The sequence below is a fragment of the Arctopsyche grandis genome, chromosome 5, assembly GCF_051622035.1.
Source record: "Arctopsyche grandis isolate Sample6627 chromosome 5, ASM5162203v2, whole genome shotgun sequence".
Classification (NCBI taxonomy): Eukaryota; Metazoa; Arthropoda; class Insecta; order Trichoptera; family Hydropsychidae; genus Arctopsyche; species Arctopsyche grandis.
In genome coordinates, this window is record NC_135359.1 from 28,351,327 (window position 1) to 28,379,037 (window position 27,711).

Sequence of the window (27,711 nt, forward strand, 5' to 3'; positions counted from 1 at the left end):
GCAATTTTTCTTCATATTTTTACGAATCTCGTTATTACGAGATAAAATTTTCGCGACAATGAAACTGTGCGGTGTTATAAATCACTTCAAAGTGAAACGAATTGAAAATCCCCAGACAAATAACAGTATTCTCGGTAGTAGTCTTGAGAAAACGTTGCAATGTATCCTGATCATATAATTGTAAGTTTTTCTTACCTCAACAGTGTAGTCTGAATAATAAATTGTCGTCGGAAAACGCACTAATAAATTTGAATACGATTTCCACCATTTAATATGACATTGTTATTGTGTTATGCGTACTTATTTCCGGTTTCAATATTATTCACCCCGCTTATAATCGATTTCCGATAGATTTTACGTCGGCGGTTTAATTTATTTGTGCATAAAACTCATGAAAATTTCGATAGATGATAGAATATATGAAAATTTCGCGAGATTCCTATCATGCAAATTACTGAGGTTAGGTGCTGTGTGTGTGCTAGAAGAAGCATCTAAAAGAAATCATTTAATCATCAATGCTTCTCCCTTTCAAATTCTAAGGGTTTCATTTGTGGTTTCAGAGATATAGCGGTTTAAATTATTTCTTTACACAATTTTTCATCTGAAACTAAATCACTTCAAAGTGAAACGAATTGAAAATCCCCAGACAAATAACAGTATTCTCGGTAGTAGTCTTGAGAAAACGTTGTAAAGTATCCTGATCATATAATTGTAACTTTACACAATTTTTCACCTGAAACCAGTTGCAGTCCATAAATGGGTTAGACAAGTTAAGGTTGGGGTTGTTCATCAATCATTCACGCCAATGGCGTAGCGTGAATACCAGGCAACCCCCTGTAAAATATTTAGACACCCCTCCCTCCCCCAAATATATTCAAATTATTTTCTTACCGCCAAATAAATTTCCAAAATAATAATTCATATCTTTTTTTCTGAACTTTTTTCCGGCAAACACTTTTTAAAAAAATATTTTGTTGAAATTCATATTATTTTTCCTCTCAGGTACAATACTTATAAGCTCTTATCCTTTTAGTTGATGTTGTGACATATGCAGTTGACGTAATTTTAATTAGTTCCAATTTCAAACGAAGTAATTTTTAATAAGTTTCAACTTCGAGAACGAGCTCTCCGAAGTGGCTACAGTTACCGAACACATGAGGAACAAGATGATTGGAATAACGAATTTATAGAATAATTACAAATGAAGAGCTTCGCCGAAGTATGAAAACTGACGATCTTCTTTATTTTTATAAGGTTTATTTTATTTTAAGCACGAACGGAAATCAAGCACTTGATTAGACGATGATTTGTCAAAATCATTGTTATATTGGTCGGTTAGAGATATGTACATTTATGTATCTCAAAGTGCATTCATGGAATCTAATCTGGATTACCAACTAGTCGGGCACAATCTCTTGCTGGTGAATTTTCCTTAAAAACTTCCCACCTGTCAATACTGACAGCGAAAATATTATAAATTTGTAGGTTTTATTGGTTTTCACGCCTCGTGTAATTTTCTTTTATTGTTTAAGCACTGAAAAAATATATATGTATGTACAATAATAAGAGAATTCTCAGCTTTATATACATAAATAAAAATAAAAGAAAAAGAGATGCAATAATAAGAGAGGTTTTTAAAAAGCTTTGTCCAATGTGTAGATGCAGCATCTGTACTGGATCAAGCTGCACTCTCACACATCGTCCATTCTCCTTATTGTCGTGTAATAAATATTTATAGCACACACTATACAATATCTAAGAAGAAACGCAAGAAAAAACAACTTGGATTCGACCGTTCATCGCTAATAGCTCTTGGCCGGAGCCGGGATATATAGTAAGCAATTTTAACTACAGGTCAATATTTGAGGAAGAATCTTATAGGGAATTAATTGAATATAAAAAATATACATATAATATTTAGATGATAATCATTTAATTCAAATTTCAGTCAATTCAATATTTTATAATCCACTTAACGGTATCGTATACTTCTTTGCGCTAGTCGAGGTCTTCGGCACAATTGGGGATAATATCTCCTTAAATAGCTGTTACAAATCAAGTCTCGTGGTACTTTTGGTTCTTCGGTAACTGTGGTTGCAGCAATTTTTGTTCCATATCGTCCCATAAATAATATTTCACCAGTGGTCTTCTTGATTGCGAATAAAAATGGACGATCGCAATTGAATTCATTTAATGACTCGGTTAAAACGGCTAAAAAACGTTACGTTAATTTATATGAATGCATTTAATATTTTAATGACTTTCGAATGCATTTAAATATACCTGTCGCTGCAGCTGCTTCTGTTCCTTCCTCATTTACTTCAATAAAAGCTTTCTGAGTAACTTTAGAAACAACGATTCGTTGATTTCCACTCAATATTCCAGATAAATCACTTTTCCCCCCGTCAAAGATTAGATTGATTCCAAGCTGAAGTTAAACGCAACATTTTACATCAATTTTCAGCTATCTATGTACATATGTGCGTACACGTGTACAAATGTATAATAAAACTATATTATAATAATAACTGACTTTTGGTAAAACTACATCAAGATCCATTTTGGTTTCTATTTTAAACTTTGGAAGCGAAAGGGTTATGGGACGTGGTGTTGTAATTTCATCAAAAACGACTTCTTTCAAATTCGTACTTGCTATTTTTTCTTCCAATTTCGATAAGCCATCTATTTCGTTTGGCAAAATAATAACCATGGATGCATCCTTACCTAAGTAAGGCATTTCCAATGCCTAAAATTAAAAAAAAAATCAAATTGAAAATATGAGTGAGTTAATTTTAGTAATCGAAAATAAAATAATGTGATAATTACCCTCGCGTCTAATGTCGGAATATCAGCATAAGCATAATCTGATTCGTGACTCATCATATTAACCTTGACTATTTGGTTAGAATTCAAGTTAAAATCTTTTTGCTTTGTTAAAGTTGCATCGAATTTCGTCTGCCACGTACCCTTATTAAATGAAAATAAAAATAATATTTTGAAATAAAATTCTTTCAATATTTTGAAAAAAATTGAAAGATATAAAAACATTTTCTTAAGTTATAATATACAAATTAATCTCAACTTTCAATATATTGCATTTCTATTACGATACTAAAAGTAAATTAAAAACGTATAAAATAGCCTACCTTGAAATAAATAGCATTTACGAGAACCATGCTTGTTCCTGCACCTAACAAAGAAGGATCAATTAAATCCTTTATTTTATTATTTGTTTTACTCTCAACCTGTTCATAAATCGAGTCGCATTAATTTATATCAAAAAATGAAAAGTATTAATGAATTTCAGCAAATAAAAATCCAATAAATACCCATTGGTTTATAGTGGAAGCTGCTTTTGCTGATTCGCCAAAGTTTATATTTTGAACCTCTGAACGGAATATGTCGACAGCTTTTTTTTGAAATTCTGGAGCTAAAGAATATCCAGGACCATCAGGAATGTAAATTTTATTAGCAATATTTAAAGTAATCCCTTTTACATCTTGTAATCCAGCTATTGTAGACTTAAAAGCTTCAGCACCCTAAAAACCCAATCAATCAAATACTGCATATATGTATGTATCTTATTTTAAAATTAAATATTCATTATTGAACTTACTGAAACTGGTAAATACAAAGCCGAATTGAGTTCTTTCTGTGTCTCTCCTCGAGCTCCTACCGAAAGGAGCCCTAATGCTATGTGAGCCGAAAGTGGAGAGCATATTACATTGTCTTTAGGATCCAATACAGAAATTTCCTGTAAGCATTAAATATAATTAAAATTACTAACAATAATTTACATATATGTAAAATAAATGATTGAAGAATACCTTATAGAGCCGCGTTGAGAATTGATTGATGGCATTTAATAACAAATCTTGGTTCTGCCCATTGGTGATAGCAAATAACATAAAGATTATAACTAAAAAGATCACAAAATTACATATATAGATTTATTTTGAATTTATTAATTATTATTACTACATAGATTAATTCAGTTGTATCATAATTATTGCCTTTTATTATTGATTGGTGCATTTTAGCTACCTAGCGTTCAAGTGTGTTCAAGTGCTTCTGGCAGACTAAAAGCATGTCGTCATAAATTATGTATTTATGTATACATACATATTTCCTCTCGATTTTTAAACTCTCTAAGTCTTATGCTGCGTACGCACCAAACCAACGAACGGCCCCCAGGCCAACTTTTTACAAAATATCGAAATAAAAATTAAATTAAAAAATTGAAATTAAATATCAAAATTAAAACTATTATTATAATATTAAAATTAAATTCAAATATGAAAATAAAATTATAATCATTATATTAAAATTAAAATAAAATATTGAAAGTTAAAACAGAACATACACAATTTAAATAAATTTTCGAGATTGAGCTAAAATTAGATCATCAACAACCACATACAGGTAGTTCTCGACTTAAGATGTTTTGACTCACGAAGATACGAACTAAGATCGAAAAAAAATCAAAGAATTGAGTCATCTAGTTCCAAAACCCGGTAAAAGCATTTCACTCATTTGTTGGTAAACGCAGTTTTTCTGCCACAACTTTATTTAGTGGATTTCATTTACAAAGTTTTATTTTAATGGAAGATATACGATTTAAAATTATTTTGCAATTCAGTTTTTTGGAAAATTTTTGAGATTAAATGAAATATTAAGACTTGAAAACGATTTTGCCGATGTTTGTTCCCAAGTTGTCCTTTCACGGCGATTCCGTTCTTTTGCTCACGATTTCTTTCAGATTGTTTCTTTCTTGTATCTCCATCTTTGGTTTTTTCAATACTTCGAGACAGATCGTCCATGATAACAGCAATTACGAAGGAAATGCGCAATGACAGTTGCACCCAGATAACCGGCATCTTGCCATATGCAGTGTTCTGATTGGCTGTCGGCAGTTTTGCCGTTAATTCGAATAAACAGAGAGAATTTTTGCCGTTCTTTGGAACAAAACAAGATTTTAAATATTTTTTTTTATTTAAATTGGTTTTAGAAAGAATTCTTATCATGTATTAGTATGGGTGATCGTACGTTCGTCGATAATTCGTTGTATTTTCGGTACATCAAACGGATTTTTTTTATTCTTCTTCAATTGTTTCTCTCGTCGAAATGATAATATAGATAATTTTTTTTTATCTTTCACATCCAGTTGTTTTTTTGTTCGGCTTGCGTCGTGTTCGGAAGGATGAAGGTCAATATTAGTTTTGAGCGACTGAGTGGTCAATTCATCTTTCGCTATTATCTGTCGTATATACTTTACTGTGATGCGCAATTGGTGGTGTTTTAGTACATGTAAAAAGTTCAAAATAAAAAAAATAGAGAGTCACATCACAGTAAAGTATATACACAATCACAGTGAAGAATATACGACAGCTAATAGCGAAAGATAAATTGACCACTCAGTCGTTCGGAACTAATCTTAACCTTCATACTTCCGATCCGATCGGATGGCGAGTCAAAGGGTCAAGGTTAGTTTCAAGCGTGCAAGCGGTCAGTCCAGACGTATTCGCTCACTGTCGTGTATACTTTACTGTTTTGCGCAATGGATGATGACGAAGAAATTATGATATGGAGTTTTGTATACATTAAAGAAATGGAAAGGAAATATTTCTGTCAGGCGACGACTCACTGGTGCTAATTCCTTTTTAAGCTCCTAAATGGTTTCCTTTATTGTTCCGATTTACTGAGTAAGGTTGGTTTCAGGATCCCAATTAGGTACATGTTGCACTCTTTTCACTTAATCCTTTCAAAACCAATTCCCTAACATATTCCTATCTGCAGCGTGTTTATCGTATGTTTAACGGGGAGCTGAATGATGTTGATCTATTCGGTATTTCCTTGCATCAATTCAGGACTGCCATAAGGAGAGCCTTGATTAATTGATCCATTTTCTATTTCTATAATGTAATCTTTATCCAATATTATATCACTTTATGTTTAGTTTACTTGAGGTGTGCATTATTTCCTAACGCATGTGCGCTTTATGTGTTCATGCGTTGTTGTTTATTTTGTACTTGGTTATGTACAGTGTGGTTTTTTATTAGAACAGTGATGTGCGGTTGTTCTTGTCTGATATTCATGAACAACCGTCTCGTTCTCCGACGAAAGGGCTCTTAGACTATATTCGTTGAGGGGGGGGTGGCCTCATGTTGAGGGCTTTAAGGGTCAAATTCCTTGACCTCTAGAGCGGGCTTAGTACTTAGTACGGGCTGTACTATTGTACTTAGTCATGTTTTAGTTTTTATTCTTTTCTTTTTCATTTGTTTGTCTCTATGAACCATTTTATGTAATTTTTAAAAATCTATAATTGGACTCTACTTTATTTTTATGCATTTCTACATTTGTTGTCTGTTGATTTTTCAATAAATAAATAAATAAGTTTTGTAATGACTTACAAATTCATTTAAATAAACCTGAGGCTGCAGCTGCTTCTGTTCCTTCTTCATTTACTTATATAAAAGCTTTCTTAATAACTTTAGAAACAGTGATTCGTTGATTTCCACTCAATATTCTAGATAAATCACTTTTCCCACGCCAAAGATTAGATTGATTCCAAGCTGAAGTTATACGCAACGTTTTAGATCCGCTATCCATATAAATATATATGTATGATAAAACTGTATTAAAAAAATTACTCACTTTAGATAAAACTGAATTAAGTTCCATTTTGGTTTCTATTTTTAACTTTGGAAGCGAAAGGGTTATAAGACGTGGTGTTGTAATTTCATCAAAGACGACTTCTTTCAAATTCATAGTTGCGATTTTTTCTTCCAATTTCGATAAGCCGTCTATTTCATTTGGCAAAATTATAACCATTGATGCATCCTTACCTACAATGTATGGCATTTCCAATGCCTGAAATTAAAATAAATCAAAGTGAAAATATCAGTGAGTTAATTTTAGTAATTACCCTCGCGTCTAATGACGGAATATCAGCATAATCATAATCTGATTTGTAACTCATCATATCAACTTTGACTATTTGGTTAGAATTCAAGTTAAAATCTTTTTCCTTTGTTGAAGTAGCATCGAATTTCGTCTGCCAGTTAGCCTTATTAAATAAAAATTAAAATAGCATTTGACATTATATTGAACGAAATAATAAAATTTTCTTTAGTTATAATCAGTGGCGGCTCGTGGATAAGATATCTGGGGGTGCTGCGGTTGATTAAAAATAAAAATAAAATGTTTATTTGGATTATATTTTACTATTGACATCAAAATGATCATATGTATTTTATTTCATTATAAAATTGATTCTTCTGTCTTTTTTCCTTGAAAAAAGGTCTATCACCTTTTCGTTAAATTTTTCACTGTTCATAATCATTTTTTTTTAATTGACAGCATAGACAAAGCCGTCAATCTTTCCTGAACCATTGTGTTTCTTATATATGTATGTCTGTATTCTATTTATTGATGAAAAACACCGTTCTGGCTCACAGGTAGTTGAAGATGTAAGCAGAATTTGAATAAGTCTTGTTATTTCCACACGAACTTTGCATAAAGTGATTACAAAAATAAGTTTTAAAAATATTAATAAATCATTAATACTATGCATTTCTTTCCTTGAGTAAAACACTTCTAATTCAGTTTGAAGTTTTTCTTTATCTATCATTCGATATGATTCAACGGTTAGTAGTAGATCTTCCATTGGCATTTTCTTTCAGTACTTTTCAAATTTTTCTTTATTAAATAATTTCACAGCTTTTAATTGATTAGAAAAAGTTTATCTTTCTTTTATATCCTTAATAATAACATCGCACATATTTTTGGCTCCTATAATACATATGTGCGATAATATATGCATCACATATTTTTGGCTTCTATTCGCTTTAAGAATCTCACATTTGTAAAGGTAATGAATGACATTAGTAAATCTTTTTAAGTTTTCTTTAATTGAAAATGCATCGATATTACTAGATTGCATTTGGTTATAAATAATTTCTAGATGCGGCATTAACTTCTGTTATTGTTTTATCAGTATTTTCGGAAGAATATTTAAGTTCTTGAAAACATTGGCTCAGCTTCTCTTGATTTTGATACCATCTTAAATACTTAAAGTGACGTGTAGAAGGAAGTGTAGAAAGGTAGAAAGTGTAACAGGTGTAGAAGGAAAGACAAAAGGTGCAGAAGAAATGAGGAAAAGTGAGGAGCGTGTCGAGCGCGCGAGAAATGTGTATAAAACTGTTGGGAGTGCAGTACCGATCAAGCTTCTAGCTGCCCCCGCGCCCTTCCTTCGCCCACTGGGCATATTCCATCGAAAACCGTACTGCACAAAATCATAAACGATGCCTCACTTTCTGATATTAGTACCGCGATGTATGATCATTATTGGATGTATCGGTGTGCGGGCGAGCTTAATACACGCTTAAATAATATTGATATTTTCATATAATATACATACATTTATGTATATAATAATATTAAATTTTTCTCAATTTCCTTGGGGGTGGTGCAGTACCGCAGTGCGTATGGACGAGCCGCCACTGGTTATAATATACAAATTAAACTTTCAATATATTTTAATTACTACAAGAAAATGTGTAAAAAAGCCTACCGAAACTTATAGATATAAAACTTCATTTCAATAAACCAAAAGGTTTCTGAGAAAAACATAAAAAACCTCAAAAAGTACACTTCTGGTTGAGGTAAGAATAATCAAAAAATATTAGGGTATAAAATTTATAATTTCTAGATTTGTATATGTAAAAAATATTCCAGTCTGATTGGGTTAGCGGCTAGAGAGATAATTGCATCCAAAACTTTAAAAAAAGGACACCTATGTATGTATGTATGTAAAGGGGAGGTAACATTGCCGGTCACATTAAAAATTTGAAATTAACGTATCGAATCGTAAAAATTTAACGCAAAATGGGCCCCTGTTATTTTTTAATATTAATCAAGTGAATATCTCAAATATGCATAATTTAAAAATAAAATTGTATTTTATTTATTTAGTTCTAGAATAAATTAGAATCAAAAACTCGTATATCAAGTAATGCGTATTTACTTATATAAATTATTCTTATATGATATTTTTCACCTGAATAAATACACCACATACAGCAATTAAATCATTATTTATAGTATTCGTTTAAAACAATGGCCAAAAAACACAGTTGCATCAATATACATAACTAGTGTAGGGCCCGTTGATTTCAACGGGTGGTTTCGAAAAGAAATTGAAACTCGAATAAAAATAAAGTTAAAGATATGGAATCGACTGGTTTCGGAAAGACAAAGGCACAAAAAAATGAAAATTATGAAAAAAATGAAAAATATGAAAATAATGAAAAATATGAAAAAAATGAAAAATATGAAAATAATGAAAAATATGAAAAAAATGAAAAAAATGAAAAAAATGAAAAAACTGAAAATAATGGAAAAAAAAATAAAAAAAATGGAAATAATGAAAAAGATGAAAAATTTGAAAAAAATGAAAAAACTGAAAATAATAAAAATATGAAAAAAATGAAAAATAAAAAAAAATAAATTTGCTCCCCATACTGGTTGATGGTTGATCATAAGAAATCGGAAATCGAAAAAGATTGTCGACGAAAGCCGAAGATACGCGAATGATTGGATCCCCATACTTCTATAGGATAATCGAATATTGAGTAATTTTAGAGCATTTTTTCTGTCGAGGTTGTAGTCTAATGGCTAGCGACCTGTTCTGGGCGAGGGGGCCTTAGTTCGATTCCGTGATTTGGAATTAATTTTATATTTCAAATATCGCTAAAATATAAATTAATTTCAATAATTTAAATTAAAAATATATATTTAATTGTTTTATATGAAAAGAAAAAAAATGGTTCAAAACCTCGCTAAATGAAATTATTAAAATTATGTATATTTCAATTAATGTTTAAAAAAAAAAGGCGAAATGAAAAATTGGATTTGGCGTGATGTCCGAGACCATTAGCTCAATTTAGACCCATATTCAGGCTATTTGGGGTGATCAGTTCGAATCGCGACAAAGTCGTCTCGTCGAAAAATGAATTAATCGATTTTTATCGATTCGTTCATTATGTCGGCGAGAGCTAGGAAACACACACACACACACACACACACACACACACACACACACACACCCACACACACACCGATTACCGTCTTTATATATATGATGTGGAAAAAATATTATTTGTGTTTTATGGATGCAACTATTTTTAAATAATCTAATTCAATTTCATGAAAATAAAGTATTTTTTATTTGCTCTGCTTTAAGCATTTTTAGTTTAAAGTTTGCAATTTTTCTTCATATTTTTTCCGAATCTCGTTATTACGAGATAAAATTTTCGCGACAGTGAAACTGTGCAGTTTTATAAATCACTTCAAAGTGAAACGAATTGAAAATCCCCAGACAAATAACAGTATTCTCGGTAGTAGTCTTGAGAAAACGTTGTAAAGTATCCGGATCATATAATTGTAACTTTACAGAATTTTTCACCTGAAACCAGTTGCAGTCCATAATGGGTTAGCCAAGTTAAGGTTGGGGTTGTTCATCAATCATTCACGCCAATGGCGTAGTGTGAATACCAGGCGACCCCCTGTAAAATATTTAGACACCCCTCCCTCCCCCAAATATATTCAAATTATTTTCTTACCGCCAAATAATTTTCCAAAATAATAATTCATATCTTTTTTAATTCGAAAATCTTTTTTTCTGAACTTTTTTCCGGCAAACACTTTTGAACAAAATATTTTGTTGAAATTCATATTATTTTTCCTCTCAGGTACAATACTTATAAGCTCTTATCCTTTTAGTTGATGTTGTGACATATGCAGTTGACGTAATTTTAATAAGTTCCAATTTTAAACGAAGTAATTTTTAATAAGTTTCAACTTCGAGAACGAGCTCTCCGAAGTGGCTACAGTTACCGAACACATGAGGAACAAGATGATTGAAATAACGAATTTATAGAATAATTACAAATGAAGAGCTTCGCCGAAGTATGAAAACTGACGATCTTCTTTATTTTTATAAGGTTTATTTTATTTTAAGCACGAACGGAAATCAAGCACTTGATTAGACGATGATTTGTCAAAATCATTGTAATATTGGTCGGTTAGAGATATGTACATTTATGTATCTCAAAGTGCATTCATGGAATCTAATCTGGACGACCAACTAGTCGGGCACAATCTCTTGCTGGTGAATTTTCCTTAAAAACTTCCCATCTGTCAATACTGACAGCGAAAAATTTATAAATTTGTAGGTTTTATTATATAAAAAAATGTATATATCGTCCATCATCTCACACATCGTCCATTCTCCTTATTGTCAAGTAATACATATTTATAGCACACACTATACAATATCTAAGAAAAAACGCAAGACAAAACAACTTGGATTCGACCGGTCATCGCTAATAGCCCTTGGCCGGAGCCGGGATATATAGGTAAGATCCACGGTCGATTTCGTAATAAGGTAACATATAAGGTATAAAACCCGTGGATCAAGTCCTGGGATTGAAAATGGAGTCAAAGGTAAGCAATTTTAACTACAGGTCAATATTTGAGGAAGAATCTTATAGGGAATTAATTGAATATAAAAAATAAACATATAATATATAGATGATAATCATTTAATTCAAATTTCAGTCAATTCAATATTTTATAATCCACTTAACGGTATCGTATACTTCTTTGCGCCAGTCGAGGTCTTCGGCACAAATGGGGATAATATCTCCTTAAATAGCTGTTGCAAATCAAGTCTCGTGGTACTTTTGGTTCTTCGGTAACTGTGGTTGCAGCAATTTTTGTTCCATATCGTCCCATAAATAATATTTCACCAGTGTTCTTCTTGATTGCGAATAAAAATGGACGATCGCAATTGAATTCACTTAATCCCTTGGTTACAATGGCTAAAAAAACGTTACGTTAGTTTATATGAATAAATTTAATATTTTAATGACTTTCGAATGCATTTAAATAAACCTGTCGCTGCAGCTGCTTCTGTTCCTTCCTCATTTACTTCAATGAAAGCTTTCTGAATAACTTTAGAAACAACGATTCGTTGATTTCCACTCAATATTCCAGATAAATCACTTTTCCCCCCGTCAAAGATTAGATTGATTCCAAGCTGAAGTTAAACGCAACATTTTACATCAATTTTCAGCTATCTATGTATGTATATATGATAAAATGTATGATAAAACTATATTATATAAATAACTGACTTTTGGTAAAACTACATCAAGATCCATTTTTGTTTCTATTTTAAACTTTGGAAGCGAAAGGGTTATAGGACGTGGTGTTGTAATTTCATCAAAAACGACTTCTTTCAAATTCGTAGTTGCGATTTTTTCTTCCAATTTCGATAAGCCGTCTATTTCGTTTGGCAAAATTATAACCATTGATGCATCCTTACCCAAGTAAGGCATTTCCAATGCCTGAAATTAAAAAAAAATCAAATTGAAAATATGAGTGAGTTAATTTTAGTAATCGAAAATAAAATAATGTGATAATTACCCTCGCGTCTAATGTCGGAATATCAGCATAAGCATAATCTGATTTGTGACTCATCATATTAACCTTGACTATTTGGTTAGAATTCAAGTTAAAATCTTTTTGCTTTGTTAAAGTTGCATCGAATTTCGTCTGCCACGTACCCTTATTAAATGAAAATAAAAATAATATTTTGAAATAAAATTCTTTCAATATTTTGAAAAAATATTGAAACATTTTCTTTAGTTATAGTATACACATATATCTCAACTTTCAATATATTGCATTTCTATTACTATACTAAAAGTAAATTAAACATGTATAAAATAGCCTACCTTGAAATAAATAGCATTTACGAGAACCATGCTTGTTCCTGCACCTAATAAAGAAGGATCAATTAAATCCTTTATTTTATTATTTGTTTTACTTTCAACCTGTTCATAAATCGAGTCGCATTAATTTATATCAAAAACTGAAAATTATTAATGAATTTCAGCAAATAAAAATCCAATAAATACCCATTGGTTTATAGTGGAAGCTGCTTTTGCTGATTCGCCAAAGTTTATATTTTGAACCTCTGAACGGAATATGTCAACAGCTTTTTTTTGAAATTCTGGAGCTAAAGAATATCCAGGACCATCAGGAATGTAAATTTTATTAGCAATATTTAAAGTAATCCCTTTTACATCTTGCAATCCAGCTATTGTGGACTTAAATGCTTCAGCACCCTAAAAACCCAATCAATCAAATACTGCATATATGTATCTTATTTTAAAATTAAATATTCATTATTGAACTTACTGAAACTGGTAAATACAAAGCCGAATTAAGTTCTTTCTGTGTTTCTCCTCGAGCTCCAACCGAAAGGAACCCTAATGCTATGTGAGCCGAAAGTGGAGAGCATATTACATTGTCTTTAGGATCCAATACAGAAATTTCCTGTAAGCATTAAATATAATTAAATTAATAACAATAATTTACATATATGTAAAATAAATGATTGAAGAATACCTTATAGAGCCGCGTTGAGAATTGATTGATGGCATTTAATAACAAATCTTGGTTCTGCCCATTGGTGATAGCAAATAACATTAAGATTATCACTAAAAAGATCACAAAATTACATATATAGATTTATTTTGAATTTATTAATTATTATTACTACATAGATTAATTCAGTTGTATCATAATTATTGCCTTTTATTATTGATTGGCGCATTTTAGCTACCTAGCGTTCAAGTGTGTTCAAGTGCTTCTGGCAGACTAAAAACATGTCATAAATTATGTATTTATGTATACATACATATTTCTTCTCGATTTTTTAACTCTTTAAGTCTTAGGCCACGATCTGACGGCAAGAACTTTATTTAAATGAAAATCTTGGTGATATCTACGAAAGAAGTGTGCTGAGATTTGAAAAAGATAAGGTAGAAGTTTTAGAGTTTATTGTCAATTAAGAAGCAAGTTAAGTGTATAAAAAGTTTATCAGATACTTTTTGACAATTGTCAAAAATGTTTTCATTCAATAACTTGAAACATAATATTGAAAGAGACATCAAACTATTAAAAATTGATATAGCCAGTATAAATAGTAGCAACGACAGAAAAAAATGAATTACGGTGAGCTAACAAAAAAGGAAGTGACTTTAATAATACCAAAAAAAATCCAACAAACAAATAAAACTAAAGAGGAATGTAAAAAAATAATTAAACCGTATTCACTAAAAAAATACAGGGTGTTAAAAAAATTAGTAACGGTGGAATTGCAATAAAATGAAATAATAAAGCGGATAAAGTAAAAATAATGAAAGATATACAGAAAAAAATTTGGTGATTTTATTTTTTATTTTTACTTAAAATCACTATCTATATAATACACAATAAATATCAAGACGCTTAAAATAATTTAAAAGGTCAAAATAAAATAGTGAAAATATAATGAAATATTGTTTTAAAAAAAAATACTACTTCCGGTTTACGAATTCTGACCAAAAAGTTACCAAATCTAAGTTAGTACATAAATAATACAAATATAATTTTTCAGCTTAATACGTTCAGGGGTGTGGACAGGATCCAGGTGACAACATTTTTGACCTTTCTAAGAGGAGAAAAACCCACTTCCGGTTTATTAAATTTAGTGATTTTTTTTTATTTTCATCACATTAATACAAAAATTATACTTGAATTTTTTCGTAAAGATCACACATGTTTAAGGGGTCGAAAAAAATAGTGGATGATAAATCGAACAAGAGTAAACTGCCACTTCCGGTTGAGGTATGCTTACCAAATTTTATCCATAAATTTCTATTAGGCTTAAACTTCTAGATATAAAATTTCAGTTCAATAAACCAAAAGGTTTCTGAGAAAAAAATAAAAAACCTCGATTCTCTAGAGTAAAACTACTACTTCCGGTTCAGATAAAAATATTTAAAAATAATAAGGTTATAGACATTATTATTTCTATTACATGTAAAAAAAATTTAATCCGATTCAGTCAGCGGTTTGGGAGATAATTGAATTCAAAAACTTAAAAAAAAGAGGACACCTATAAGGGGAGGTACCATTTCCGGTCAACTTAAAAATTTGAAAAAAATTTTCGTCTATAAGAATTTTAGTACCCGATACCAAGTTTTGGTTCGATAGGACTAACGGTGTTCAAAAAATCCCCAAAACACACAGACACACAGACACACACACAAACACACACAGACACACACACACACACATTTTTTCTAGATCATGAAAACGTGATCAGTAATCGATTCTGAGTTCGAATCAGTCAAAATCTCGAGTTCGAATATTCGCATGATCACAAAACTTCATCTATTGTTACTACGTACATAGATAAAGTAAAAATGGGAGATAAATATGAAATTAAAGAAGGAAAAAAAAGCAAGAGTGAGAATTATAAGGATGTCAGAAGAATTGGAGGAGCAAGAATTGAATAAATCCATATCTACACAAAACCAGATAATAGAAATAAAAAAAAATTTTGAGGCTAAAAAAATTTGGTAAATATAATGCGATTATGGAGGTGGATGGAGATAATTTCAAAGAGTTTATGGAAATGGAAAAAAATAATTTAAATTGGGATAGGTGTAAAGTAAGTGAAGATTTGAACATATTTAGATGTTACAAATGCTACGGGTACAACCACAAGCAGATGTATGCAAAAATAGTAAAATTTGTTTTAAATGTTGATCAGAGGAACACATAAGCAATTTATTTATTTATTTTATTTATTTAATAGTTTTGGACCATTGTGGCATTACAGGAAGAACCTAATGCGCCACAACGGCCTACATTTGAAGAAGTAAAAGCAATGAATGCAACAGTGGGGTAGTGTAGTGTTTTAACTGCATGAAGTCTAACAAAAGACTAAATTTAAATCTAAAAATAGACCACAACCCGATGGACATACATTGTGACGTTTATAAAAGACAAGTGCAGATATATAAAAATAAGATTAATTATAAGTAGCAATTAAAAAAAGTATTTCGAAAACATAAAAATAATAATGATAATAATATTAACAATAAAATATATAGTATAAACGTACAGGGTTATATAGCCCACAAAGATAACATTAACTACCTAAAAAGTATTGACAATTATATAATAGATTGAAAAAATGTAATAGTTCCAAACATACTGGCGGTGAATTATTATTTATTATAAATAATATTGTTTACAATAATAATAATGTGTACAAGATTGAACGGGAATTTTGGACGATTGGCATGAATGTGACAATAAATCGAGTAAGTTTGTTTTTGTTTTTAGTTTATCGATCTCCAAATGGAAGTTCTACAAGGTTCTACAATTACAGTGAAAGTAGTATGGATATAGGTAAAAATATTTCAATGTTGTGGGATTGGAATTTTAGTTGGGATAAATTGAATGAATTTTATGTTAAGAAATTATATAATTGGGTAAATGGAATTGATTTTAAACAAATTGTGAAAGAAATGACTAGAGTGACTGATAATTCTAATTCTTTTATAGACTTAGTCATAACAAATATGATTGATTTAAAATGTAATGTAAACGATGTACCATTGAATTGTAATCGTAAGTGAAACGTAAAGGAGGTTTGTAAAAATAGCAGATCACTCTAATGTTGTTATTTTATTGGAACCAATAGTTGGCAATCAACTTGTGGAAGTAATATGTTTAATTGAAAAGTAATATTTAGATTTTAATATATTGAATGAAATGCTGAAAGAATGTATGTAAGTAGAATAATGATAGTCATAATGTAAATGTTTTATGGAATGAAATATACAATTGTTTAATGGATGTAAGAAATATGTCCTTACAATCCAAGAAGTTTATCTTTCGTCATTCATTAAAACCTTGGTTTACAAAACAAGTCAAAGAAATGTTATCACAAAAAAGTATTAAAGTTTAAATTCCGTAAATAAAATGAAATTCTTGAAAATAAGGCTTGGTGTGAATATAAAAAGACTAGGAATGCTGCTGAAGCCATCTTAAGAAAGGCAAAAATGGAATGGTACGACAGAAATATTGATAAATTAAAGAATGATCCGACAAAAATGTGGAAAATAATAAAAACATTGATTCCAAGTAAGATTGAGCCAGGAATGAAAGAATTGTGTATAGTGATAAAGTAATTATGGCAGATAGTTTGAATGAGTTTTTATATATGTATAGTATTAGAGATATTGTAGATTCAATACAGGTTGGATCTCATTATCATTATAATAGTTTGGATAATTTATCTACAGCGATTAAATGATATTTTTAATAGCATGAAATCAGTAAGAAGTATGGATGATTTAAATGTGGAAATATTAAAACAAACATGGACTAATATAGGTTCATGTTTGTTAAAAATAATTAATTTATCATTAAAAACAGGTATTGTCCTAGATGCTTGGAAAGTGGCCACAGTTGTGCCAGTGCCAAAGGTACCGGGCACCTTTAAGGACAATGAATTGAGATCCATTAATATTGTTGCGTAGGGGTGGGTGGAGGATCCAAGTAAAAGGCCAACAGTCGTTTCACAGCATTTATTGATGATTAAGGAGTTACACACACTGTCACTGCTCCGTCCAGAATGAATTATATCGCCTACGTACCGCCTTATAAAGGGTAGATCTCTCAGGACGCTGCAATTGCCGGATGCTGCTCTCCGATGTTGCCCTTGACAACGCCTCAAGTTGTCCTCTCCCGGCAGCACTTGTACGAAACCTCCCGTTTCGTAACCTCCTTCCGTCATCCCGATTACTTCTTGGCGGCCACCGCTGATAATGTCAAAGTCGAGTTGCAGTGATAACTGCAATTCGACAACCGAAAATGTGATGACCGATTCTGTGTGTTGCAGTGAAAACTGCATTTTTTTGTTTCGTGTCTCCATGGCTCGAACTCTCTCCTATAGCTCCCGAGGATGGCTTCGCTGTAGCTTCTCTTCCTTCGCTGGTGACTTTGTTCCACGGCCCATCTTGGATCCCACTTCTGACACCAGTGTTGCGTAGGGGTGGGTGGAGGATCCAAGTAAAAGGCCAACAATCGTTTCACAGCATTTATTGATGATTAAGGAGTTACACACACTGTCACTGCTCCGTCCAGAATGAATTATATCGCCTACGTACCGCCTTATAAAGGGTAGATCTCTCAGGACGCATAATCTGTTTACCTGTTGTATAGTCACGTATTCGGATATGTATTTCCAAGAGATTGGGTCTTCCCATACCGATTCTGAGAAATAACTAATAACGGTCATTGTTTAGCCTAAATGCACTTAGAGTCCAGATATAATCTTTGGAAGTAAGTGCATGCATTTAGTTAACCGATAACAGATATCCGTTGGTCTAAGTACAATTCGCTCAATCCACGGCGTACGTAACATTGCCTCCCTCTTAGGTCAAATCGTCCCGATTGACCAACAAATCATAACTGATAAATCTACAGTAGTTACATTTATCTCCGATATCAGTCACAGTTACATTTACAATTACAGTCGTTATCTTTACAGCTACAATGGAAATAATGACATTTAAATTCTACTACCGTTACCTTTACAATTCTAATTCTGTTACAGTTAGATTAACGTCACCTTTACAATTGAAACAATTACATTAAACCTTCGTTAAACTTCAATTTACGACACCTTTACAATGTAAACAAAAACATTTAAAGTTTCGTTACACTACGATTTACGCCACCTTTACAATGGAAACAATTACATTAAACTTTCGTTAAACTTCAATTTACGACACCTTTACAATGTAAACAATTACGTTAAACTTTCGTTAAACTTCAATTTACGTCAACTTTACAATGGAAACAATTACATTAAACTTTCGTTACACTTCAATTTACGTCACCTTTACAATGGAAACAATTACATTAAACTTTCGTTACACTCCAATTTACGTCACCTTGACAATGGAAACAAAAACATTTAAAATTTCGTTACACTACGATTTACGTCACCTTTACGATGGAAACAGTTTCATTACATTTCTAATCGCCTAAAATTTGTCATCCGATGTTCTACATTTGGAAATCATTATTTGTTAGCTCTTCGGTCCAAAATTTTCTCCAGTGTTTGGTCCATGTTGCTCGTATCACCAAAGTCCAAATTTGCTATGGCAGCCCCGTATTCCTGTCATGTGGCCCAGTATCCTGCTGCAGACCAACGTTCAACCCAGAACGTGCTCCAAAGCCATGTCCCACAAGAATGGCTCCCATCCTCACAAAAGTGACTTGGTCCATGTCTCTCGTGTCACCATCGTCCAAATTTGCTACGGTGGCCCAGTGTTCCTATGTCATGTGGCCCAGCATCCTGCTGCAGACCAACGTTCAACCCAGAACGTGCTCCAAAGCCATGTCCCACAAGAATCGCCACCATCCTCACAAAAATGACGGTTGACCCTGGAAAATGTGCACCCCTCAGTCTGCCACTCTGTTGGTGGTGCTTCTTTTCCGTTCCCTTGACCCTGGAAAATGTGCACACCTCAGTCTGCCACTCTGCTGGTTGTGTTTCTTTTCCGTTCCATTGACCTTGGTAAATGTGCACCCAACAGTCTGCCACTCTGTTGAATGTGCTTCTTTTCCGTTCCATTGACCCAACTGAAATCCATTTCTTTCTGATGTATTTTCCCGTTACATCTGCGAGATGATCTAAACACTGCTGCAACTGTCCATGTATTTTTTCAGGTACTCGTGTTTCCACTAGTTTCCAACTAGATTTTTTTTCGATGTTGACGTATATCAATTGCTCCGCTCTCTCTCGTTGAAGTCGCGATCTGGCGTTTCTTCGGTTTCAAATGCCCTCACGTGGTTGATCCAAGTCGCTCGTTTCCCCAACGTCCAAATTTGTTGCGGTGGCCCCGTCTTCCTGTCATGTGGCCCAGCATCCTGCTGCAGACCAACGTTCCACCCAGAACGTGCTTCCGTTGCCATTCCCTCTGAAGCGGTGCCTCTATCCTCCCAAAAGTGACTTGATTGACTCCACCGACTGACCAACCAACATTTATCCAATCTGATAGATGTGCCTCTCTGCCGTTGCATGGTTCCGATTGAATTCCATTTCAATCCGTTTACTTTCCGACTCTTCCAATTAGACTCGACTAGTTTCCAATTAGATTTTTTCCAGTTCGTTGACATCTGCCGTCAACAAACAGTTGAAGGGAATAGTGACTTGTAATCGACCATGTCTCAGTTGTAGTCGATCTCCGCTCCTCTTCTGACGACGATGCTTTCCCGTGGATCGTCGTCCCCAACAGCCGCTAATTCTTGCTACTTGCGGCGAATTGACGAACTGCACTCGTCCCGGTCGCCCTTTGGATGACTCTGCAATTGCCGGATGCTGCTCTCCGATGTTGCCCTTGACAACGCCTCAAGTTGTCCTCTCCCGGCAGCACTTGTACGAAACCTCCCGTTTCGTAACCTCCTTCCGTCATCCCGATTACTTCTTGGCGGCCACCGCTGATAATGTCAAAGTCGAGTTGCAGTGATAACTGCAATTCGACAACCGAAAATGTGATGACCGATTCTGTGTGTTGCAGTGAAAACTGCATTTTTTTGTTTCGTGTCTCCATGGCTCGAACTCTCTCCTATAGCTCCCGAGGATGGCTTCGCTGTAGCTTCTCTTCCTTCGCTGGTGACTTTGTTCCACGGCCCATCTTGGATCCCACTTCTGACACCAGTGTTGCGTAGGGGTGGGTGGAGGATCCAAGTAAAAGGCCAACAATCGTTTCACAGCATTTATTGATGATTCAGGAGTTACACGCACTGTCACCGCTCCGTCCAGAATGAATTATATCGCCTACGTACCGCCTTATAAAGGGTAGATCTCTCAGGACGCATAATCTGTTTACCTGTTGTATAGTCACGTATTCGGATATGTATTTCCAAGAGATTGGGTCTTCCCATACCGATTCTGAGAAATAACTAATAACGGTCATTGTTTAGCCTAAATGCACTTAGAGTCCAGATATAATCTTTGGAAGTAAGTGCATGCATTTAGTTAACCGATAACAGATATCCGTTGGTCTAAGTACAATTCGCTCAATCCACGGCGTACGTAACAATATGTTACCTGTTGTTGAAAAGTTATTACAAGTAGTTAAATCAATTGAAAAAAAATGTTGTTATGAATGATTGTTTGACTGAGGAACAATCTAGTTTTAGAGAGCGACATTCAACTGAAACGGTCATTCAATTGATCATTTCAAGTTGTATGGGAGCAGGGACGTCATTTGGAGGAGCATGGGGGGGGGGGCAGTTGCCACCCCTTAGTTTTGAAAAAAAAGTTATATTTTGTTTTGTTCAATGGTATTCATTAGTTAAAATTCTTAGAAATTGTTCATCCTATGAAGTGATTTGTTAGAAAGGTCTCCTTTACTTTATTTTGTCTCAAAAACAGATGTGTGACGTTTATTTTTCCGAAAGTATACGAACTTATTATTTGTTTTCAAGAAAGGTTTTAAATTAATATTTTACTGAATCTGTTCAAATTAAGTAAGTTAGAATTGGGTGGGAAAGTATCAAGTTGGTTTGAATGTTATCTGAATAATAGAAAACAGAATGCAAAAATCCATGAGAGAGTTTCTAAAAGTTTAATTGTTACATATGGAGTACCACAGAGTTCTAAATTAGGACCTATGTTGTTTATTGTATATATTAATGATTTGGTGAAAGTATTTGATGTATGTAAAGTTCATATGTTTGCGGATAATACTTTAATTTATATTGTAGGTGATGATGTGCAAGTTATGAGTGATATTTTATGTAGGGAATTACAGTATGTTAGTAATTGGTTATGTGATAATAAACTGAAAGTGAACTTAAGTAAGACTAAGATGATGTTGATGAATAATAAAAGCGTTGTGTGTGATGTGATTATGGATGGGAGAGTGGTAGAAGTATTAAGTATTTAAGTGGTAGAAATATTAAGTATTTAGGTATTTGGATTGTAAATTAAGTTTTAAGGTGCACGCAGATTATATTATTAAAAAATGGCAAAAAAAAGTTGGTGTGCTTTGTAGGTTAAGAAATTTATTAAGTATAAAAAGTAAAATATTCATATATAATTGTATTGTACGGTCTCATACTGTATATAACGCTACAGTGCTTAATCTATTTATTGTGTTTTGAAAAACCGCAGAAAGTGCAGAATAGAGCAATGTGTGCAATTTTGAATGTGAGGAAACGTAAGAATATTAGAAGTATGTTATATGAATTCAAATGGTTGAATATTAGAAATAGTCTTAAATTAAGCACTTTAAAATTTATATATAAGCTAGATAAGAATCTATTACCCAAATATTTTAATAATCATAGAGTTAGGAATAGAAATATACATAATTATTAAACAAGAAATAGGAATAAATTAATTATAGGTAGAGTTAAGAAAACAAAAACTGCAGGAGATGTTTTCCACAGAGGAGTTCAAATATAATGTATAATGCGCTTCCTGAGAGCATTAGAGGTGCTTGTAACATTGGTGCTTTCTTAAGGGGTGTTAATGGATACCTCTGTGGAAGATGACGGAAATATATATGTAACTTTGATAAAATGTTTGGAATTATATTATTATATTGAGGATTACTAATTATAGTTTTGTTAATTTTGCTAACTATGTTATATTATAGTTTTTAGTTTGAGTTTAAAATTGTTAATTGTAAATAATTCATTATCAATTTGCTATTTAATAATAATAAATAAAATACCTTTACATAGTGATGTGTTGAAATTAAAAATTTGCATCTTATTACAATATTCAAATAAAACATTAAACAGACTTGTGTACATATAATAATTTGGACAAGAACTGTACTAATACTTTAAACAATAACCACAAACACACCTGTGCTATTAGCTGGCGTGAAATAATCGCATTTTTAAATGAAATATCGAAATATCAAATGTTCTGTGAAGAAATAAAAATTTGAATTAAAAGGTTGTACCATTGAAGTAATAAAAATAAATTTACTTAAAATAAAAGTGGTGCAAATGTATGTATAATTTGAGATCAAGGATTTAATTTTAATAACGTGGAAAAAGGAAAAAGTAATGTTCAAAGAGGATAAAATGTTTGAGCAACAACCGTTGTTGTGTGATGAGCTATTCAGCCAGTGCATATTTCTCACCAGCTAATACAATATGTACTTGGTACATACATTAAATGGGTACGAATTGTAAAATGTATCGCCAAATAATTTCCCACCCTTTGAAAATAAAATGAGTATATATTCATAGCTCACATGGCAATTTTTCAATTAGTTGCCTGCACTTGAATACATAAAGCAGTAAAATGCGTCGATCACTAGTGAAAGGTATTATAATAGTTTTTTAATTGTAGTAGCCGTTATTAAAATTGATTTAATTCTGAAACGTCCCTTTTGTGATTAATTTTTCAGTTGTCTTTGTATGTATTTGGTTTGTTGTCTTATTTGCAACCGCCAATGGATATAGTTGCAATAAATTCAAAGGCCCCCCCGGTCCAATCATTGCACCACCTGCTGGGCCTGTTTCTCCTCTAGCAGCACTCGCTTCACTCTTAGTAGGAAAACTGGGAAAATCGAACAGTCCCCAATTTGGACATTGTTAAATTTTTCAGAGATAAATGTAGTTGAAAATCAAAAATAAATTACTTTTAAATTTTAAACAGGAAGCATTGTTTTAAAAGATGAGAAGCCAAAATTAAAATAACGTTGTTTTCAAAGCAACTAATTTTTAAAATTATTAATTACATTTGGTGAGTAGCTTTGAAAGTAAATGCTCTTCAACTGTACCAGAAGTCATTTCGGTAAATTATCGGTTATTTTTCTTCATGTTGATAATCAGCAGACATTTTTTTAAAATCTTATTTATGAAGCCTTATGTAAATAAATCGTTTTCTCATTAAATATTATTATATCAGTTAAATAAATCATCTTCTCATTAAATATTATTATATTTAGTTAATATATGTAAATCGCATACATACATATGTATGTCACAGACCAACTAATTCATCGTGAATTAATCGACATTGTAATTTAATGTAAAATATATTAACTTTAATAATTATAATGTGTAATTATGAACATAATTCGATCAGAAGTACATATTAAGAAAATAAATAAAATTTATTAAAATAAATAAAATTTATTAAAATATACACAATTTAAATTGTTTATTTTCATATTAACACACCAAAATAATATACATAAATATGCACACTAATACACTTTATTTATTTATGTATTAATTCAAGATTTAATTAGTCTTAAATTATTTATGTTCCTTTTTCCGAAAATTTTATCTAGCGATAATAACGAGGGGAACGTTGACGGTATGGTAACCTAGGCCACCATGGAGGAAAAGTGGGTCTTGGCCTTGTTACTGGAACTTCAGTTACTAGTGGACCAGCAATCTTAGCTCCATATCTTCCCATGAAGAGAATTTCTCCTGTGGACTTCTTGATCACAAACATAAATGGACGATCAATATTGAAAGCTCCACCTCCACGACTGACAATAGCTAAAATATTACAATAAATTCGATATATACATATATTTATTCTTATATGTACATATACATATGCATATATTAGGATGGCTATTGATCGGGAGATTTTTCCATAAACGAATTTATCATTCTATCGGTCTCTGATTTTAGAATCTCATATTGACGGACAAATCTCCACGTCACACATTCATATATACCTGTTGCAGCAGCTGCTGTTGTTCCTTCTTCATTTACTTCAATAAAGGCTTTCTGTAGAACTTCGGACACAGAAATTCGCTGATTTGAACTAAATATTCCTGACAAATCACCATTTGAAGAATCGAAAATTAATTTGATTCCAAGCTGAAAGTTCGATTAAAATTATAAATCTGCATATAATATTATAATATCAAAGTCAATAGTGTATTTACATTAGGTAAAACTGTTGATCGAAGATCCATTTTTGTCTCTATCTTGAATTTTGGAATTGAGATGGAAACGTTGCGTGGACTTGGCAATGCATCGAATACAACGTCTTTCAGATTTGTAGTTGCAACTTTTTCTTCCAATTTGGATAACCCTTCTATTTCTTTAGGTAAAAGTATGACCATAGACGCTTCATCTCCGGCATATGGCATTTCCAAAGCCTTAAATATATAATAAAAAAACCACTCAGTATATACCTTTAAATGTACTAAAATTGAACATTTACTTCACATATTAATATATTAATACATACTGCAGCATCCAATGAGGGTATATCACCATATGAATAGGATGAAGTGTGACTCATCGTGTCCACTTTAATTTTGTTTCCAGAATTTAAATTGAAATTTTTCATCGATGTTAATTTTGCATCGAATTTGGTCTTCCATGTGCCCTATGGAAATAAAGAATTAACAATTAATCAAAATATTATTTTCGAATCAATAACAAAAAATGTTTTCATGTCTAAAATCATAAATAATTTTAAAAAATGCATTCCCATTTTGTTCGGAATAAAAATTGAATTTAAATATATTGTATGATTAAAAAAAAGAATACCTTGAAATAAATTGCATTCACAAGAACCATATTTGTAAGTGGACCCAAAATAGTCGGACTAACTAAGTCTTTTATTTTACTATCGGTTTTTCCTTCAACCTGAAAACAAAAACAATATATTTTAATGAAAAAATAGTATATGTACATACATACATATGTAGATATCGTTAAAGCGAAATCAAAGTCGTTTCATACCCATGTATTGATAGTGGAAGCTGCTTTTGTTGCATCGCCAAAGTTGATTTTTTGAACCTCGGAATTAAATATATCGACTGCTTTTTGTTGAAAATCGGACGCTAAAGTGAATCCAGGGCTATCAGGAACGTAAATTTTATTGGCAATTTTTAAAGTTATCCCTTTTACATCTTGCAATCCAGCTATAGTGGGTTTGAAAACTTCAGCACCCTAAATATATCAAAAATATAAAAATAATTGCTTTTGAATATATTTCCGAACCAAATACCCAAAATTCAACATACTGAAGTTGGCAAAAACAAGGCCGAGTTTAGTTCTTTCTGTGTATCGCCACGAGCTCCAATCGAAAGAAAACCAAGTGCAATTTGAGCCGATAGAGGAGAGCATATTGCATTGTCTTTGGGACTTAGTGCAACGATTTCCTGAATTCAAATGAATAAATCATATATAATATCATATAATTTATATGCAAATAAAAAAATATTAAAAAATACCTTGTAGAACCGTGTCGAAAATTGGTTGATATCCTGTCCATTGACGATAGTAAATGAGACAAAAAATATAGCTAAAAATAAACCTAAAACGACATTATTAAATTACTATCAATTTTTATATATTTTAAGTGAAATAAATGAAATTTAAGTAAAATTACCATGCTATTATATTTTTTTACTAAAAATATTACCTTTCAACAGTGATAGATGCATTTTTACCACTTGTGTGTTCAATTGCCTCTCACCGACTAAACCAGATCGTCGTCAATACTTATGTTTATCTATATCTGCTCACATACCATATTTTAACTCAAGTAAGTAAACAAAAAACAGAATTTTCCATTTTGAAGACCAAAATTCTTTTTTTTTTTTTTTTTTAACTGATTAATTTAAATAAAACGAATATGGAAAATTTCACCATTTTTAATATTTCACTTGAAATAAAATTCAACTAATGATGATTCTGTCCTGGTCTTGATCTTCTCCCTGACTTTGTGTTGAAGGGATGTGATAGGGGCTCATGAAGCCACTCAAGTTCATTTTTAACCTTTCTTTGAAAACCTGTTCCTTCCCCGAAATGTGGAAATGTACAAAGGTAACACCAATTTTCAAAAAAGGTGATAAATATCTGGTCGAAAATTATAGACCTACATATCTCTGTTCTTTCTGCACCAGCAAATGTATTCGAAATAATTCTGCATAGATTTATTTTTAACGATTGTAGCCAATATTTGATTGATAAATTTATTATGCTTTTCTAAAGTAATTTGCAAATCTTTAGAAAATTTATTATGAATTTATTATGATTCTTCACTACAGGTAAACGTTGTTTATACTGATTTTGAAAAGGCCATTGATAAGGTTGACCATGGCATTCTAATTCGAAAGCTTTCTAATTTTGGGTTATTTGGTAACTGAGTATGTTTTTTCACAGATTATTTGGCAAACAGAAAGCAGCATGTTTCTTGAGGTAATCATCGATCGGATGAATATCACGCTTCATCTGGTGTACCACAAGGGTCCAACCTTGATCCATTATTGTTTCTTTTATTTGTTAATGATATTGGTATGTCGATTAATCGCTCTGGATTTCTGATTTTGTTGTCATTCCAATTGTGTAGGATTGCAGGATGACTTAGAATTACTATCTGAATGGTCTTTAAATAATAATCGACCATTCAGCTTGACTAAATGCCATTTCCTTCTCAAGGTCTCTTTCCCCTATTGAGTTTGCCTTCGGAACTATCAGTTAACGCGAACTGACTCAACTGTTTATCTTAGTATACTGTTTAGGAGTGACTTCAAATTTTCGACTCATATTTCAGATATGTGCTGTAGGACTACCAAAATGCTTGTATTTGTTTTTCGCAATTCTCACTACTTCCAAGATCCAAGTATAATGGTGTTACTTTATTGTTTGCTTGTCCGGAGATTATTGGAGTTTGGGTCTGTAATTTGGAGTCCCACTGAAATGAAATTCTCTCTATTGATAGAAAGAGTTCAAAAAAAATTTCTTAGATGCCATTATAGGAAGAAATATAAATATTAC

The 27,711-nt window shown here is 32.0% G+C and overlaps 3 protein-coding genes and 1 pseudogene across 3 annotated transcripts; all 4 read right to left on the reverse strand.

The window, feature by feature from the left end:
* Positions 1-1,188: 1,188 nt before the first annotated feature.
* LOC143911536 (alaserpin-like) lies at positions 1,189-4,199 on the reverse strand. The gene is made up of 9 exons (XM_077430433.1): positions 4,014-4,199; positions 3,828-3,919; positions 3,617-3,754; positions 3,330-3,539; positions 3,147-3,245; positions 2,827-2,967; positions 2,534-2,746; positions 2,284-2,428; positions 1,189-2,211 (listed from the first exon to the last, which is right to left on the reverse strand). The coding sequence occupies exons 1-9, from the start codon at positions 4,033-4,035 to the stop codon at positions 1,973-1,975; spliced, it is 1,299 nt and encodes a 432-aa protein (XP_077286559.1). The 5' UTR covers positions 4,036-4,199; the 3' UTR covers positions 1,189-1,972.
* A 2,215-nt stretch (positions 4,200-6,414) lies between these two features.
* LOC143912400 (alaserpin-like) lies at positions 6,415-10,486 on the reverse strand (annotated as a pseudogene).
* Positions 10,487-11,575: 1,089 nt separating this feature from the next.
* Positions 11,576-14,107, reverse strand: LOC143911459 (alaserpin-like). Its single transcript, XM_077430329.1, has 9 exons — positions 13,663-14,107; positions 13,477-13,568; positions 13,267-13,404; positions 12,984-13,193; positions 12,801-12,899; positions 12,490-12,630; positions 12,198-12,410; positions 11,956-12,100; positions 11,576-11,882 (listed from the first exon to the last, which is right to left on the reverse strand). The coding sequence occupies exons 1-9, from the start codon at positions 13,682-13,684 to the stop codon at positions 11,644-11,646; spliced, it is 1,299 nt and encodes a 432-aa protein (XP_077286455.1). The 5' UTR covers positions 13,685-14,107; the 3' UTR covers positions 11,576-11,643.
* Positions 14,108-23,876: 9,769 nt separating this feature from the next.
* Positions 23,877-27,459, reverse strand: LOC143911460 (serine protease inhibitor 3/4-like). Its single transcript, XM_077430330.1, has 9 exons — positions 26,354-27,459; positions 26,163-26,245; positions 25,953-26,090; positions 25,669-25,878; positions 25,474-25,572; positions 25,169-25,309; positions 24,861-25,076; positions 24,648-24,792; positions 23,877-24,462 (listed from the first exon to the last, which is right to left on the reverse strand). Exons 1-9 carry the CDS (start codon positions 26,373-26,375, stop codon positions 24,245-24,247), a joined length of 1,272 nt encoding a protein of 423 aa, XP_077286456.1. The 5' UTR covers positions 26,376-27,459; the 3' UTR covers positions 23,877-24,244.
* Positions 27,460-27,711: the final 252 nt, after the last annotated feature.